The sequence below is a fragment of the Lepidochelys kempii genome, chromosome 10, assembly GCF_965140285.1.
Source record: "Lepidochelys kempii isolate rLepKem1 chromosome 10, rLepKem1.hap1, whole genome shotgun sequence".
Taxonomy (NCBI): domain Eukaryota; kingdom Metazoa; phylum Chordata; order Testudines; family Cheloniidae; genus Lepidochelys; species Lepidochelys kempii.
Window position 1 is genome coordinate 58300674 of NC_136389.1, and position 17085 is coordinate 58317758.

The window sequence follows — 17085 nt, forward strand, 5'->3', positions numbered from 1 at the left end:
TTCTTTTTTAATAAACTAAAGGATTGAGGTGACTTCACAGTGCTGAATAAGTACCTTCATGAAGAGATAATACCACGCACTAAAGGATTCATTAATCTAACATAGAAGTGCATAACAAGAACCAATGGCTGGAAATTAAAGCCAGACAAAGTCAAATGAGAAATAAAGCGCACATTTTTAACCGGGTCATTAGCCATTAGACCAGATTACCAAGGGAAGTGGTGAATTCTTGATCTTGTCTTCAGAAAAAGACTGGATGCCTTCCTGGAAGGATATGTTTTAGTCACACAAGTTATTGGGCTAAATACAGGGGTAACTGGATGGATGAAATTCTATGGTATGTATTATACAGGAAGGCTCACTATGTATGACCTAATGATACTTTTTCTCAAAGTATGAATTGAGGTGGTAATGACTTTTGTTTAGTGATCATGGTAACATTAGACCACATATTAGTAACTTCAAGTTTTCTTTGTGAAACTTGTTCCAGGAAGTGCAAGCAGTGTTAGTGGTAGCAGTGGCAGTTCAACTAGAAACCTATGGGTTAGTGGACTCTCTTCCAACACGAAAGCTGCTGACTTGAAAAATCTCTTTGGCAAATATGGAAAGGTATTTATTTGTGTTCAGTATTTTGATTGAAAGAACCTAACTGTCATATTCTCATGTTTTAATATGAGCTGATCTAAGACCAGATCTGACTGACCAATATAAAACCTAAATTACATAACGGTAACATCAAGAGCTGCCATCAGAATAAGTGTGTGTCCATGCAGAAGTATCTTGGCAGTGAAGGAAGAGGATTTTGTTGGAGCATCTTCTGTGAGAGATGAGAGGAGGTGGGAATATTGAGTTACTATCTGCATACCAACTGAGTTCTCATTTCTCCTTCCCAAAACCTGCAAGGGTCAGTCTGTCTGATGCGTATGCCATAGTCTGGAGTGGTCAAATGGAAAGGTTTTGTAGCATAGCCTAAAATGACCGCCTCATGTCAGGATTAAGGAGGAGTTGGGCTGCATAAGCCTTCAGTTTCTCATAGCCAGAGTCTAATTCTTTTTGATCCAAAAGTCTGTTTCCTCTGAACAGTTCAAAAGGCTATGGCCTCTTTTTTTTTTTTTTTTTTTTTTTTTTGGTCTTATCTGGGTGGCTTATTTGTCTGTTTAAAACTTGTTCCTAGTTGACTTCTAAGCTAAATGGAGAAGCCTCTTAAATTGAAATAAGCATCCACACAACCTTCTGCACCTTAAACTAACACCTTAATGTAAACATACAGCTCTGTTAGACAGTTGCTAACTTCATTTTACACAGTTTTGGGTTGGGGAGATCTGCAAAAGTTGTGACAGTGATGTAGGTATTAACTGTTAATTTAACTTGGCTTTCCATCTTCGTAACAAAACTTCTTTAAATCCATAAAACTGTTTATACGGGTTTGTTTCCTGGTATGTAGACTTAAAACCAGGACTTCATGGATTCTACTGACATGCAGTTTGCCACAGAATCTAAACCTTCATTTAAATATTTTTAGGGTCTTATAGTTGCATCTGTTTAATCTTCAGAAGCTCTTTACAGTATCTTCCTCAGGTTGCACACCTGAAACAAGCTCAAGAGTGTACAGTGCATCTCAATGAGTTATTAGAACCAGAAGCTTGTATTTATAAATTACATCTGAACACTATTTCACTGCTGGTTATCTAACAAACACCCACAGTCCTGAATTGCTTCCTACGCCACCTCAGATGTTGACATCCTTAACTGTTCCTATTCAAGTGACGAAACCTCCAGCTCTGTCCTTTTCTCCTTCCACAATGTAGACTTGCATTACTGTAAAATAAATAAATTTATGGTCTATCAAAAACTGATTTTGAAAACAGTGTAAACAAAAGTATATCAAAAGAGGCTACTCTACTGCATGTTTAAACTTCCATTTATTGAAGCTGCTGTACAGTCTGCTGCCTCAGTGCTGCAGAATCTAGAAATGATGCCCCAGCATTTATGTACTTTGTAGCAAGTTCGACTTCACTAGGAGCCAGAGGTGATACCTTGCTCAGTGCTTTCCTCTCAGCAAGAGGCATTCTGACACACTACTGAAATTACTTGACAGTCTGGTATTGACTCTCAAAAGAGGTTTCCCTCCTCCATCTGTACATGTGGAGTGGCTTGCTTCTTGGAAGTTAGAGTGCCCGTATAAGTTGTTTGTTTTCTCACTTGTCTAGCCAACAAACTTAAACAGTGGTAAAGTTTTAACAAAATGTTTCTTTAGTAGATGAATACTAATTTTATTCTTGTATTTCATATACGCTAAGACTTTTAAAACTTGTGTCTACTTTTTGAGCAGATACACAACTTGGCGTGACTAAGCTGAGAGTTGGGGTAACATTCAAGACTTCAGAAAATTTTACCCTTAATCTTTATTCTTAGTGAAAATTCTCACTATCTTCTCCTCTCTCTACCAGCTGGATCCAAAATGTTAAGCTTTATTCTTCAAATTATATATTTTTTAGGTCCTTAGTGCAAAGGTGGTCACAAATGCACGAAGCCCTGGAGCAAAGTGTTATGGCATTGTAACCATGTCTTCCAGTACGGAGGTGGCTAGATGTATTGCACATCTCCATCGTACAGAGCTGCATGGACAACAAATTTCTGTTGAGAAAGTAAGTTTAATGTATACTCCTTACATAAGGATTATTTGTGTATGGGGTCACATTCTATTAAATTTACCTTTCTAAAAAATGTAGGTAAAAGGTGATCCTTCCAAGAAAGAGCTGAAGAAAGAAATTGATGAGAAATCCGGTTCTGGTAGAAACATGGGGGATAAGAAGACTGCATCAATTGATAAAACGAGCAAGTAAGAGCTTGCTTTGCATCTTCTGGTTTGATGGACTGTCCAAACAAAATGATGTGTACTGAAACTATATAACCAAACCTTTCTCACTGTCTCTCTTTGTGTCCTTTTTAACAAGAACTCAGTCAGCCAAAAAAGAAGAGAAGAAATCTGACAAATCTGAGAAAAAAGAAAGTAAAGAAGCTAAGAAAACTGAAGGTAAAGATGAGAAGAATGATAATGGATCAAGTGGCCCTAATCAAGAATCCACTAAAAAAACTGAAGACAAGAAACGAATAAGTATGCAATATAGCTTTTTTCTCATTGCCTCTGTCTTCATCTTTTCATTTGCTTTTACGGCAGCAGATAATACCCAAGATGCCACTGCATATAAATCCTAAAACCTTGTTTCCTTAAAACCTTCAGTAATAGGGTCGTCATTGCTGAGTTAGAAAGTCATTCCAGTGCTGTCATATAAACTACTAGATTTTTGTATTCTTGTTTATTACACAGATATGTATTGACATACCTGTCCTATCATTAGTCATCTTAATTTTTAAGATTCATATCATGCATTTCAGCAAGTAAACTTTCCAGAGTAGAAAGAAAAAGAGTACTTGTGGCACCTTAGAGACTAACCAATATATTTGAGCGTCAGCTTTTGTGAGTTACAGCTCACTTCATCGACATCCGATGAAGTGAGCTGTAGCTCACAAAAGCTGATGCTCAGATAAATTGGTTAGTCTCTAAGGTGCCACAAGTACTCCTTTTCTTTTTGCGAATACAGACTAACACGGCTACTCTGAAATCCGTTTCCAGAGTAGGCAGATGACCATCTTAAAATGTGGTTATTTTCATTTGTAACTGTAGTGTTAAATCAAAACCACTTTAATTCATGCTTATGTTAAACCATTTTTCTTAGGTGGAAAAAGTCCAGGTCAGATGGTAGTTCTAGACCAAACAAAAGGAGACCAGGGTCACACTAGGACAGTGAGAAGGGGAAGGTTTGATAAAGTAAGTATCTCTCTAAACTTGACACATAATCCTTGTCTGTCTCCATATTACTTTCTAACCACTTTATCATCAATTAATAGGCAAGTAACTATCTGCAGATAGTTGTTAGTTTCAAAATAGTCTAAGATGGACAGCCCTGTTGATACGCTAACTAGTTCTCGAGGTTGTAATATTGTAAACTAGTATAGTATCCAGAAATCTCCCTAGTACCATGTGACTTTTGAAATAACTGGAATTTCTGTTAACAGCCACCGGTGCTAAGGAACAAAGAGCGTTTCATTCAAGATAAAATGAAGTTCAGGGAGTACAGAGGCAGAAAGGATATCTTGCCTTTTGAGAAAATGAAGGAACAAAGAATGCGGGAGCACATGGTTCGATTGGAACGAATACGTCGAGCAGTTGAGCTCCGAAGGTAGTGATCAAAATTTTTTGATTCATCTTAGACCACTTTTTAAGATTTAATTGGGTAAAATTACTTTTAGAAATCTGATCATAGGGCATTTCATCAAGCTTTTTCCTCAAACACCACGCTCTACTTTCAAATTAGTATGAAAATACTTCTCATATCTGAAGTCCAAATTTGATGCAAAAAGTCGGAAATTAGTGTCCATAGAGTAGAATAACAGGGATATGTATTTCATAACTGTCTGTGGTATGTCCTTCCTTACATGTGATCGATCTATTTCTTTAAATTATTGACATCGTTAGTCCAATTGATTGTAATAGGCGTGACTAGAAATAGCTAATTCAGTAATTACACCTTAATGACAAGGGGGCATGATATGGGATTGGTATTTTTGCCTCCAGCAGGCCAATCTGTCCTACTTTGAAGCTGGGTAGATACTCTGCTTTGTTCTGCTCCCTCTATGTGGGTCATGCTCTGCAGAAGGAGCAGAAACAACTCAGGAGTTACCTGGTTGCAGTCCTGTGGGTGTGGGGATTTCCAGCAGGTGTAGAGCTGATACAGCAGGCTCCTACATCTCCCTCCCTGCAGCCTAGTGTGGCAGGGAGGGAGGAGGAGGAGAAGGGAAGGAGTGGGAGCATGCTGCACTCTGACATGTGGCCCAGCTAGTGTCAGAATTGGGGGAGCAGTAACTGGCTCCCTGGTAATGATTCTCTAGCTCTGCTGGAGCTGCCACAAGCTGTACACAGCAAAGAATCTAACTCACACCTTTATATAGCTTTGCTAGGCTGGCATCCAGGCAGAGTCAAAATGCAGACGGTAGCAGCAGACAGATGCCAATTAAAAAAACAAAACAAAAACCTAACACCTACTCCCCATTCTATCAACATCAAATCTACGCACACCTCAGATGACCCCTTAAATAAATGGGCTTTGTAGCATGCCATACAGATTACCCAGTTCGGGCTGTTGGGGACAAAGGAGGAAGTGAATTCCAAAAAAAGGGCCCTGCCAGCAGCCATGTCTTTCAAATTGAACACCTGCTGACTACAGCTATGGCAGTATTGCACAGGAGAAACCAGTCTCAAACAGCCACTATAAGCCATATTTTAAAAATAATGTTGTAGGCGAAGAGAACTTGCTGAGAGAGAGCGTCGGGAGAGAGAACGCATTCGAATCATACGTGAACGTGAGGAACGTGAGCGCTTGCAGAGGGAAAGAGAACGATTGGAGATTGAAAGACAAAAACTGGAGAGGGAAAGAATGGAACGAGAGCGCTTGGAAAGAGAACGGATTCGTATTGAACAGGTACAGGCCAGTATGCATAAAGTTTAGTGTTACATCAAGTTACAATATTGAACTTAATCCTTTCCATTTTATTTGCTGTAATTCTTTTAAGTAGAAAATATAACTTGTAAACAGTTTAGTAGTGATCTTTCCCTCTGGCTGTTCAGTAGCTTATATGGAGAGTTGTCTAGATCTCGGTGGAAGTCAACAATCAAGAGGCTAAAGGATTCTGTTGGCCGCATAAATCTAACTTAAGTCTGCAAGTATTTCTTCTATAACTATGAATTTACTGCAAACGGAAAATGAATGCCTTTCAGGGCATATTGGTACTAGAAATGTATAAAACTTTCTAGTGACAAAATCTTGGTTAACGAGATGGCATACCAAAGGTCCTGTTGCTCTGCTTTTTCACATAGTGAGTTATGTCTAATAGATCCCAATAGTCTAAAACTACTTCTTTTGTATTGCAAGTTTCTCCAGTATTAGTACAGAAATTGAAGTTGATCTGATTGTGTGTGGGGAATTAATTCTGTATTTGTAGCAACTTTTGTATATTTGCCTCTAGTGCAAAGCTAATGGGTTCGTTCCATAGTAATCCTCCCTTATTTTTTTTGGTAGGAGCGTCGCAAAGAAGCAGAGCGTATTGCTCGTGAAAGGGAGGAGCTTCGTCGACAGCAGCAGCAGCTTCGTTATGAACAGGAGAAAAGGAACTCTTTGAAACGTCCACGTGATGTAGATCACAGGTAGTGTATTTTCCAATTTGCTAATCTGTTGCTCATGCCACCAAACAACCTCTGTTTATCATTAAGTGGGTCCATGCAGAGAACGCTTGCCACCATAATTGAGTACCCAGTGCTGCTGACCTACTTGCTAAGGACTAATAGATCAGTTCTCAAACTGTGGGTCAGGACCCCAAAGTGGGTTGCGACCCTGTTTTAATGGGATCGCCAGGGTTGGCATTAGACTTGCTGGGGTGTGGGGCTAAAGCCTGAACCACACAGCCCAAGGCCGAAGCACAAGGGTTTCAGCCCTCGGTGGCGGGGCTCAGGTTACAGGCCTTCCACTTGGGGTTGAAGCTCTTGGGCTTTGCTCTCCTCCTCCTCCTCCCCGCCTGGAGCATTGGGGCTTGGGCTTTGGCTCCCTCACCTGGGGTGGTGGGGCTTGGGCAGGCTCAGGCGTCAGTCCCCACTCCTGGGGTTGTGTAGTAATTTTTGTTAGAAGGGGATGGCAGTGCAGTGAAGTTTGAGAATCCCTGGACTAATATGCCTAAATCAATGTAATGCAACTGTGGAGAGAGACAATTCTGTACTAGGAAGGAAATATCTTATGATAGTCCTCATGGCCCAACAAGAGCATCTCACGTACGTGTGCACGTGTGTTGTTTTACTGTCCTGATTTTAAACAGTTATGGAAGTTTCCAGCTGCTACCACTTGGTGTTAAGACTTCAGATCCTGGGAGCTGGATGGCTCAGTGAATCAATAATGCAATACAGAGCCTTTGGCTTCTAGATTTCTGTATCAGTTTCTTCCCAGTTGAGTGGTCAGTGACAAAAGTTGCTAGCTGGCAAATGTTTGACCCATGTCAAACACTACTTATCAGATAAGAATGGGACTAAAATTCTTACAGTTGGCACCATTGTTAATATTTTTAACAGTGTAAGGAATCGCCTAAAATCACTCTCTCATCGAGGTGATCATGATTTTCCCATGGGTCAAAATACAGCTACTGCTATCAATGGTGTACGTATTTCATGGGAAATAGGACTTCAGTTTTCAAGGCTGTTAATTGCACATTAATGAACACACAGCCTTTCTTTAGTGAGCCTGCAAATATACTAAATCTGTTCATAGTTCTGTGATTTAATGTCTCCAGTGACCAGGCTAACGGGGACATTCTGCATACTGTTATCCTCCACATGTCAGTGTATTTTCGCTCTTGTAATTTTTGTCTGAAAGTTAAGTTCTTACCTTAAGTTCTACTGATGTTCACTGGTCATAGATCCTATCCTGTGCAGGAATCAAACAGTGGGCCCTTACTAGTAGTTTCGGATGTTTGTATAGATAGTTTCCATTTTATCTCAGACTGCCTGAAGTGGACAGATATTCTTGGTTCTAAAATACTATCAGGTGTTCTAGACTTTTTTTGTTCTAAAATGACCTTCATCAGAAACCAATGAATTAAGTTGTGCATTTATCAAATTCACTGATGAAAAATTGGAACAAATGATCAGTTCTAAGCATGTGTTGCAGGAGTTGGAGACGACTTGAAGACTAAATAATGGACGGACTCACTTTGAAGAAAACTTTTAACCTCTTCTGTACTATAGTAAAAAGGCTACAATTCAAATATTGTAACTTGTTGTAAAATATTCGTTTAAAATGTCTGTTTCTAAAGGCGGGATGATCCCTACTGGAATGAGAATAAAAAGATGTCCTTGGATACAGATGCACGCTTTAGTCATGGTTCTGATTACAGTCGCCAGCAGAATAGGTTTAATGACTTTGACCACAGAGAGAGGGGGCGATACCCAGAGGGTTCATCCGTGCCATCATCCTCTTTTGAAAGGTATGTTTTCAGACAATAATTACTAAGATTTTTACTTTTAAGAGGTACTGGAGACCCGCTTGGGACTCAGGGAACTGTTTGAGATTTCTACTCTTCAGTCCTTAAGACAGATACAGAGGGAAATAGCTTTAATAAGGCTTGATGTTTGCGTTCAGCATTTAAAAACAGAACACTGAGAAGTGTGTCTAGTATTTATAGTAGGCTAATAGAGCTACATTTTCATGGCAGTCTAGATAAGATATTGATGTAATATGTGGCTAAATGGCAACATTTGCCCAAACAGACTTTTTTCCAAACTTTTTGGTAAAATTCATACAGACTGATTTTATACTTTTTTCAGTTGGCTCTCTGGTTTATCCAGTCCATTTCATAATTCTGGAAAGGTGTTTCTGTAACAGTGTTCTCATTACAGGAATTAATGAGACCTGCTGTGAGTTGAATCTCGTAACAGTTTATACAAGTACAATAAGTGTAGGTGTTCACACTTTGGTACTTTCATGTACATAGCTACTAAATTGACTGAACTAGATAAGGAAGCAACTGGTGTTCTAGCTGAAGTTAGTGGATTGAGCAAATAGAATCATAGAATATCAGGGTTGGAAGGGACCTCCAAATAACCTGTCCTGCCCTCCAATTTGTACAGGCGAGAACGCTTTGTAAATCAAAGTGAAGGAAAAAAGACACGCCCGACAGCGCGAAGAGAGGAGCCTGGGTTTGAGAGGTATCCTAAGAATTTCAGTGAGTCCAGAAGAAATGAACCCCCACAACCAAGAAATGAACTTCGAGATACTGACAGACGAGAAGTGCGAGGAGACAGAGATGAGAGAAGAACAGTGATAATTCATGATAGGCCAGAAATATCACATGGTCGTCATCCAAGAGAAACTGGTTCAAATCCACCTAGACAAACTAATTGGAAGAACGAGGGAGGCATAAGCACAGACAAACGGGATGCCAGGTATAGTCGTCTGGATATTAGACAAAGCTGTATTGCTAGTGATTTTAATAAAACCAATTTATAGTATCAATGTTAACTGGAGAATTTGCTTTAAAAAACAAAGTAGATAATCAGAATGGCACAGTTTAGAACTTGCATTCTGTTCATGTTGTCTGCCATAACCTTGACTGTACAGGGAATCCTTGGACTTCGACATCCGACTTACGTCAGATGCCCTTACAACGCTTTTCAATTGACTGCCCGTTCCACCCTTACAACACTCGCTTAGCCCTTAGGATGCTCAATTTGCACAAAAAGAAAAGGAGGACTTGTGGCACCTTGGAGACTAACCAATTTATTTGAGCATAAGCTTTCGTGAGCTACAGCTCACTTCATCGGATGTCACGAAAGCTCATGCTCAAATAAATTGCTTAGTCTCTAAGGTGCCACAAGTCCTCCTTTTCTTTTTGCGAATTCAGACTAACATGGCTTTTACTCTGAAACCTGTCAATTTGCACAAAGTTGGCTTGAAATTACTTCCTGGTTGCACTATACTGGTGTGGAGCTGGAAGGGGTCGTTTCTGATTGGCCTCCAGGCATCAGTGTAGCTTGTTGCTGGGTCGGGTTGCTGTTTATTTTTGATTGGCTGAGCCCGGCCAGGAGCCAGTCAGAAAGCTTGAACAGTGATTGGCTGAGGCTCAGCATGTGTGCTGTTCTCCCTGGCTTTCTGTGCCTGTGTTGCCAGCATTCTGAGTAGCATATGTGAGTTTGTTTGAATGCTGTTTACAAAATACAATGTACAGTAAATACACTGATGATGCAACATTAGTCATCTATAATTTAGTTTTAGTACAAAAGTCTGGGTTATTGTGGTGAAAATGGTGTATCAAGCCATGGTCCAGGAACCAATCTGCCCTTCATACCATTGATTCCTTTGGGAAAAGCGGGTTCAACTTACAATGTTTCGGCTTACAACACAGTTGGTTCCTCGGAATTGTGTTGTAAGACCGAAGACTCCATGTGTTGTTTGTTGTTCTTGCTTTCTGCCATGCTGTTCTTGGGCATGCATAGTAGTAGTGTGGTAAGTCACTCTTGATGAGAGAATGTAGGATGCATCCTATTTTTATTAGCAATTTTTGAGATGAATTAACTATTCAGACCTATAAATTGCTGCTTAGTGACTTGCAAGTAACTTCCTAAGAACCCAAAATATACAGAAAATTGGATTCTGTCTAGCCTCCACACAAAGGTATTACCAGCTACTGCCTTGTGCCAATAAAAGAAAAATTTGACTAGATAATTCTCTTACAGAGGAGAGAGACCAGAAAGATCAGGAAGAGAGGTGTCTGGACACGTGAGAAGTGCCGCTCCCGGTAGCCGTAGCAGTGCTTCTGGTTATGGAAGCAGGGAGGGAGAACGGGGAGTCATGGGAGAAAGAGGAAGCGGAGGACAAGTAAGTATCTTTACTGCTCTATAACTGTTTAGTGTTTACTGAAACTATTGAAGAATGAGCTAACCCTATACTTATAGTATTTATACTGCTGTGCAGCACTGTACCCATCTTGCTGTGCAGTTCTAAAGGGTAATGTGTTTCTTTCCATTAAATATCCAAGAAGTGAGTATCTGTTACTTCTCTTGGTGATCTAATGTGCTTCAGGTGAATCAGAATGATGGATGTAGATTCTGTTATAACCACTAATACCACATCAACTGGTGGGAGAGTAGTTTAACTGGAATACAGTGCAGTCTTAGCATGCTGTCTCAGATAATTATGTACCCCACTTTCTAAAGTGTTCGGTAACAACAACAAAAATCCCAAGAACAATTGGAGTTCTAATCTTGGCCTTGCTGGCACTTTAGTCTGTAGTGACAATCTTGCTAGTGACACTGGCTAACCAAGAAACTCTAAGACTCAATTTCTTCTCTGTTGATTACATTAACTATCCTACAAAAAGGGGAAGTATAATTATTGCTGTTCTCCAAGTGGGGAAACTGATGGAGGGTGTGAAGTTACTAGTCCACTGTCACAAAACATATCCGTATCAGAGCTGGTTATAGCGTCCAGGTTCCTTGATTTCCCACTCCATGGAACCAGGCCACCTTCCAGAAATTAAAGCTGCACAGAAACACTTCCACAAAGGAGCTCCCATATTAGCATTGTTAAAAATCTTATTTTGAAACAAGAGGATCAGATTCAGAAATGCTAGTTCTAATTGTTGAATTTGTAAAGTGATTTTTACCTTTAAACACTGAGTTGAGAAATGGGTAAATTCCATCATAAGTATATTGGAGAGAATCCAAAATCATTGTATAAAATATGTAACTTCTTTCAAATAACTCAAAACATTGCAGTTTAAGCCATGTGACCATTTCAGACTTGCTGTAAATCACTGTATATTTTGCCAGCATTATAATGAAGATAGACATGTTGTTGAACGCCATAGTCGTGAAACTGGACCAAGAAAAGAATGGCATGGACCTAGTTCTCAAGGAAGTGGGTATCATGATGCAAGGAGAATGGGAGATGGCCGTGGAGGAGGTGGCATGATGTCTCCACATACAAGGTACAAAAAACGCTCCTTTCCCCTGGTTCCCCATTGTTGAGCTCTCAAAGCTCTTCATTGCGACCATAATCCTTCTGGATGAGAACCAATCAACGCCACTTAATCGGTTGAAGGGGTCGCTGCTGCACAACATGAAACTCATCTTTCCCATGAGCTGAGCTGGCTTAGTCATGAATCTGGATCATTTACATAACAGTGCAGAGTATTCCCTGCACTGCTACTAGCAGTTATTCAATAGCAGCAGTGTTCAGCTGCATCAGTGTATTCTGCTGTAAAGTGTGTAACTTCCTCTTTGTCAGGAAAGCTTTCATTATGTTGTACCAAGCCTCTCCTGAGGTTTTACAGTTCTGTTCCACAATTGAGTTACATAAGTATTTAGTACTATTCACACACACATTTGACACTCATAAAACTTCCACTCAGAATACCCTTTAACACTTTTTTTTTAAACCTTTGTTTCCAGTAACTCTTCACCAATTAATAGAGTTGTACAGATCACAGGCAATTCCATGCAGAGGGGAAGTGGCTCAGGATTTAAGCCGTTTAAGGGTGGACCTCCACGAAGATTCTAGGATCCACAGCTGCTTGGTTTCAAGATAACTTATTGAAATCTCTTCTAAACTTTACCTGATACAAACAGGAAGTCTTGTCTGGAAATCCTGTTCAATTTTTTTTTAATTTTAACATGATTACTTTTTTCCTCTCAATTTTGGAGGCATTTTTAATAGTTGCGTTGTAATTTTGGATAGTTTTTGTGTATCTTTGATAAGCATTTTCCCTGCGGCACTAGAGCTCTGCAAAACAAATTGGAACCAAAATATTTGTTAACACTGTATAAATATAATGGAATAGTTTGCAGCTGTGTGCTAGTAGTTTAATTTACCAGCATTAGCTCTGTGGTGTCACGCTTTAAAGTTAGCTCCATAGAACAGAACATACACAACAGTAACCTCCATTTTGAAGGTTGTTCAGGCTATAAAACCTGCTTTCTAATTTGTAGAGAATAAGGTGGTTTTCTTGCATTTCTGGGTATTATGTAACCTATTTTTGCAGAAGGTACTGTTACATTGAGTGCATCTATGTGTATTCTTGCAAATGTATTCTTTTGAAATAAACCTTCATATTCTGTATAGTTCCTAGTAAGTTTCTGGAACTTTCAGTCTGCTGGGGCAAAAAAGAATAAAACTGACACATTTTGAACACAAGCTCTGTTCCTGTATGGCATACAATAGACACCATAGGGGACAGCCTGGTTTTGATTGCTGAAACTCTCTACAAACTACCTCCTTGTAATCTAAAAGGACAGCTTGTTCAAGTCACTAACCACAGTTTCTGTACTGCTACCAGTAGAACTCAGTTCATATCCGGAAGACAATTCTGATTTTAGGTTGAGATGTAAGTCAATTAAAATGTGTTCAGATCGGATGCAGGCAATTTTAAAGAAAAGTTTCCTCTGAGTGTAATTCCATTAATGTGAAGTATCACTTTTTTCTTCATAGGATGTATGATGAATCTAAACACTAGAGTCCCTAAAAGTCCCTGTTTTATTTTTATGCTCAGCCTCTGACTCCACATTTCATCATGGGGGGAGAAGTTAAAGGTACTTTTGAAGGCCTGCAAAGGAACAAAGACCTACACTTAGCATCAACAATCCATTTAATCCTTGCATGCCTCCCTAATTTAGAAGTAGGAGTGATCAAATTTGGGAGAAACAAAGTAGCCTGTTGGGGGGGTAGAGATGAAGACTTGCCCTCCATTCACAAATAGGACAGGATATGGTTTGGGGATTTTTTTGTGATCAAAAATGCAATTGGTTAGCAGGGTCTGAAGAAGCAAGTTCCTCTTCAATACATAGAATATTTACAGTTTCTATCTCATTACTTGCATGCTTCCCTTCACAGTACCCTCTGAAAATCTCAGATACAGTGGATTTATTCTCAGCTTTCCAGTGGGAGTAGAGGGAGCATTATTCTCATTTTACAGATCAAGGACTGAGGCACAAGTGCCTTGCTAGAGTATTGGAGCCAAGAATGGAAAGCATTTCACTAGAGTCGCAGTCAGTGCCTTCACTACACAACCATCTTTCTCATCTCACCCAGCCAGTCTCTGATTAATACTGTGTTCACTTCGTGGGAGTTGAAGAATAGTGTTAAACTACAACTGGATATAGATATATAGATATATTATATATATAGCCTTGCTGCACTGCAAAGTTCCTCAATGGTGCTGGATGCTTTTGAGACTGATGATGAATGACAAACTACTCCATTTCAACTCAGGATTTTCATGACTAGCATGGGATTATCTGCTGCAATGCCATGAGTCGAGTTTTGGGATTGGGTGGCAATTAGCTTAGTTTTTAAGCGGTTATGGATTGACCTACTATCCCCTACATTTTAATGTGGTGGCACATCTATTCAGGCAAGGACCCTGTTAATGGTATGCCCCAAAAGCAAGTAGAATGAGAGTACTGCCAGAAGGCCTTGAGGGAAGCTTTTCTGTGATCAGGCCACTTTCAAGGAGGTCTGCATTTTCAGGCCTATCCTTCATTAATAAGGTGGCTTCAAGATGCTGCCTTCTCTGCCTTTGTACTCTGTGCATCCTTGGCATCCAGATGAAATAAAGGAAGATGAGGGGTAAATCTGGCTGCTAAAGATTTTGATCTTCAAAATTATGCTGTACAGGAGAGAAGAGGCTGTTGTTCTCCAAAGATGCTACAAGTAAGTATTGGGGCTGAGGGGCCAGCTGCTTTCACCTGGTGACTGACATAAGTCCCTCCCCATTATCAAGCAACTTCTAATTGAGTAAAATTCTGTAGCTCAACCCAGTGCTATATGCTTCTGTAGAGGAAGTTGAAGGTATGCAGAAATAGTGAATACCAGATTTTCCTCACTGAGTCTAGGCTGTGCAGAAAGGGACTAGAGGTTGCTTTCCAGCTTACTCTTTGATACTCTGCCTAACTAAGTCTTATGGCCCGGGTCCTGAGGACCAGCAGAGATGTGGGTCTATTGCTGACAGACATCAGTGTCTCTGAGGGAATGTAGAGTTGCTTTCCTCTTAAAGAAGCTGCTTCTGCATAAGAAACTACAGCAATACTTGATGCTGACAATCTGGCTATCAGCCAGTAGTGCACCCTCCCCCCCCAAGCCCAATAATTATATTGCAAAGGCTGGTGATACAGATCAGTTGTTTGAAGTCTCACATCCTTGACCTATGCCAGTCTATGTATCATAGAATCATAGAATATCAGGGTTGGAAGGGACCCCAGAAGGTCATCTAGTCCAACCCCCTGCTCGAAGCAGGACCAATTCCCAGTTAAATCATCCCAGCCAGGGCTTTGTCAAGCCTGACCTTAAAAACCTCTAAGGAAGGAGATTCTACCACCTCCCTAGGTAACGCATTCCAGTGTTTCACCACCCTCTTAGTGAAAAAGTTTTTCCTAATATCCAATCTAAACCTCCCCCACTGCAACTTGAGACCATTACTCCTCGTTCTGTCATCTGCTACCACTGAGAACAGTCTAGAGCCATCCTCTTTGGAACTCCCTTTCAGGTAGTTGAAAGCAGCTATCAAATCCCCCCTCATTCTTCTCTTCTGCAGGCTAAACAATCCCAGCTCCCTCAGCCTCTCCTCATAAGTCATGTGTTCTAGACCCCTAATCATTTTTGTTGCCCTTCGCTGGACTCTCTCCAATTTATCCACATCCTTCTTGTAGTGTGGGGCCCAAAACTGGACACAGTACTCCAGATGAGGCCTCACCAATGTCGAATAGAGGGGAACGATCACGTCCCTCGATCTGCTCGCTATGCCCCTACTTATACATCCCAAAATGCCATTGGCCTTCTTGGCAACAAGGGCACACTGCTGACTCATATCCAGCTTCTTGTCCACTGTCACCCCTAGGTCCTTTTCCGCAGAACTGCTGCCTAGCCATTCGGTCCCTAGGCTGTAGCGGTGCATTGGATTCTTCCATCCTAAGTGCAGGACTCTGCACTTATCCTTATTGAACCTCATCAGATTTCTTTTGGCCCAATCCTCCAATTTGTCTAGGTCCTTCTGTATCCTATCCCTCCCCTCCAGCGTATCTACCACTCCTCCCAGTTTAGTATCATCCGCAAATTTGCTGAGAGTGCAATCCACACCATCCTCCAGATCATTTATGAAGATATTGAACAAAACCGGCCCCAGGACCGACCCTTGGGGCACTCCACTTGACACCGGCTGCCAACTAGACATGGAGCCATTGATCACTACCCGTTGAGCCCGACAATCTAGCCAGCTTTCTACCCACCTTATAGTGCATTCATCCAGCCCATACTTCCTTAACTTGCTGACAAGAATACTGTGGGAGACCGTGTCAAAAGCTTTGCTAAAGTCAAGGAACCATACATCCACTGCTTTCCCTTCATCCACAGAACCAGTAATCTCATCATAAAAGGCGATTAGATTAGTCAGGCATGACCTTCCCTTGGTGAATCCATGCTGGCTGTTCCTGATCACTTTCCTCTCATGCAAGTGCATCAAGATTGATTCTTTGAGGACCTGCTCCATGATTTTTCCAGGGACTGAGGTGAGGCTGACTGGCCTGTAGTTCCTTCTTCTCTTTTTTAAAGATTGGCACTACATTAGCCTTTTTCCAGTCATCCGGGACTTCCCCCGTTCGCCACGAGTTTTCAAAGATAATAGCCAATGGCTCTGCAATCACAGCCGCCAATTCCTTCAGCACTCTCGGATGCAACTCGTCCGGCCCCATGGACTTGTGCATGTCCAGCTTTTCTAAATAGTCCCTAACCACCTCTATCTCCACTGAGGGCTGGCCCTCTCTTCCCCATTTTGTGATGCCCAGCGCAGCAGTCTGGGAGCTGACCTTGTTTGTGAAGACAGAGGCAAAAAAAGCATTGAGTACATTAGCTTTTTCCACATCCTCTGTCACTAGGTTGCCTCCCTCATTCAGTAAGAGGCCCACACTTTCCTTGGCTTTCTTCTTGTTGCCAACATACCTGAAGAAACCCTTCTTGTTACTCTTCACATCTCTCGCTAGCTGCAGCTCCCAGGTGCGATTTGGCCCTCCTGATATCATTCCTACATGCCTGAGCAATATTTTTATACTCTTCGCTTGTCATATGTCCAACCTTACACTTCTTGTAAGCTTCTTTTTTATGTTTAAGATCCGCTAGGATTTCACCATTAAGCCAAGCTGGTCGCCTGCCATATTTACTATTCTTTCGACTCATTGGGATGGTTTGTCCCTGTAACCTCAACAGGCAAACTGCCCTGATGCTTGTGCTATCTGCATTCAGTTCCGTGGTTCATGCGTTGATATGCCTGCAGACTACGACCGGAGTGGATTTGTGCTTAGCTTTACTTGCAGAGTTTTCCCAGGGGGTGGAATGGGGCAACTGCTCTCTAAGGGCTGGCTCAAGTTTTGCAGAGTTCCATCCATTACATACTACTGCCCCCTAGCAGTGTTTGGATATGGCAGTAGAGCTATTAAAT

At 41.0% G+C, this 17085-nt stretch overlaps 1 protein-coding gene across 4 annotated transcripts in view; it reads left to right on the forward strand.

Annotated features, from left to right (window-relative positions):
* Positions 1–17085, forward strand: part of SLTM (SAFB like transcription modulator) — a 46119-nt gene that overhangs the window by 16101 nt on the left and 12933 nt on the right. For 3 of the 4 annotated variants that reach the window (XM_073303740.1, XM_073303741.1, XM_073303744.1), the window contains 13 exons: positions 491–609; positions 2499–2648; positions 2733–2842; positions 2958–3118; positions 3741–3832; positions 4081–4244; positions 5363–5543; positions 6141–6265; positions 7918–8088; positions 8732–9046; positions 10337–10478; positions 11432–11589; positions 12053–14309. In XM_073303740.1, coding sequence (XP_073159841.1) covers positions 491–609; positions 2499–2648; positions 2733–2842; positions 2958–3118; positions 3741–3832; positions 4081–4244; positions 5363–5543; positions 6141–6265; positions 7918–8088; positions 8732–9046; positions 10337–10478; positions 11432–11589; positions 12053–12161 — 1997 coding nt within the window. In that variant the 3' untranslated portion in view covers positions 12162–14309. The remainder of the gene's footprint in view (positions 1–490; positions 610–2498; positions 2649–2732; positions 2843–2957; positions 3119–3740; positions 3833–4080; positions 4245–5362; positions 5544–6140; positions 6266–7917; positions 8089–8731; positions 9047–10336; positions 10479–11431; positions 11590–12052; positions 14310–17085) is intronic. The other variant, XM_073303745.1, reaches the window with a different exon arrangement.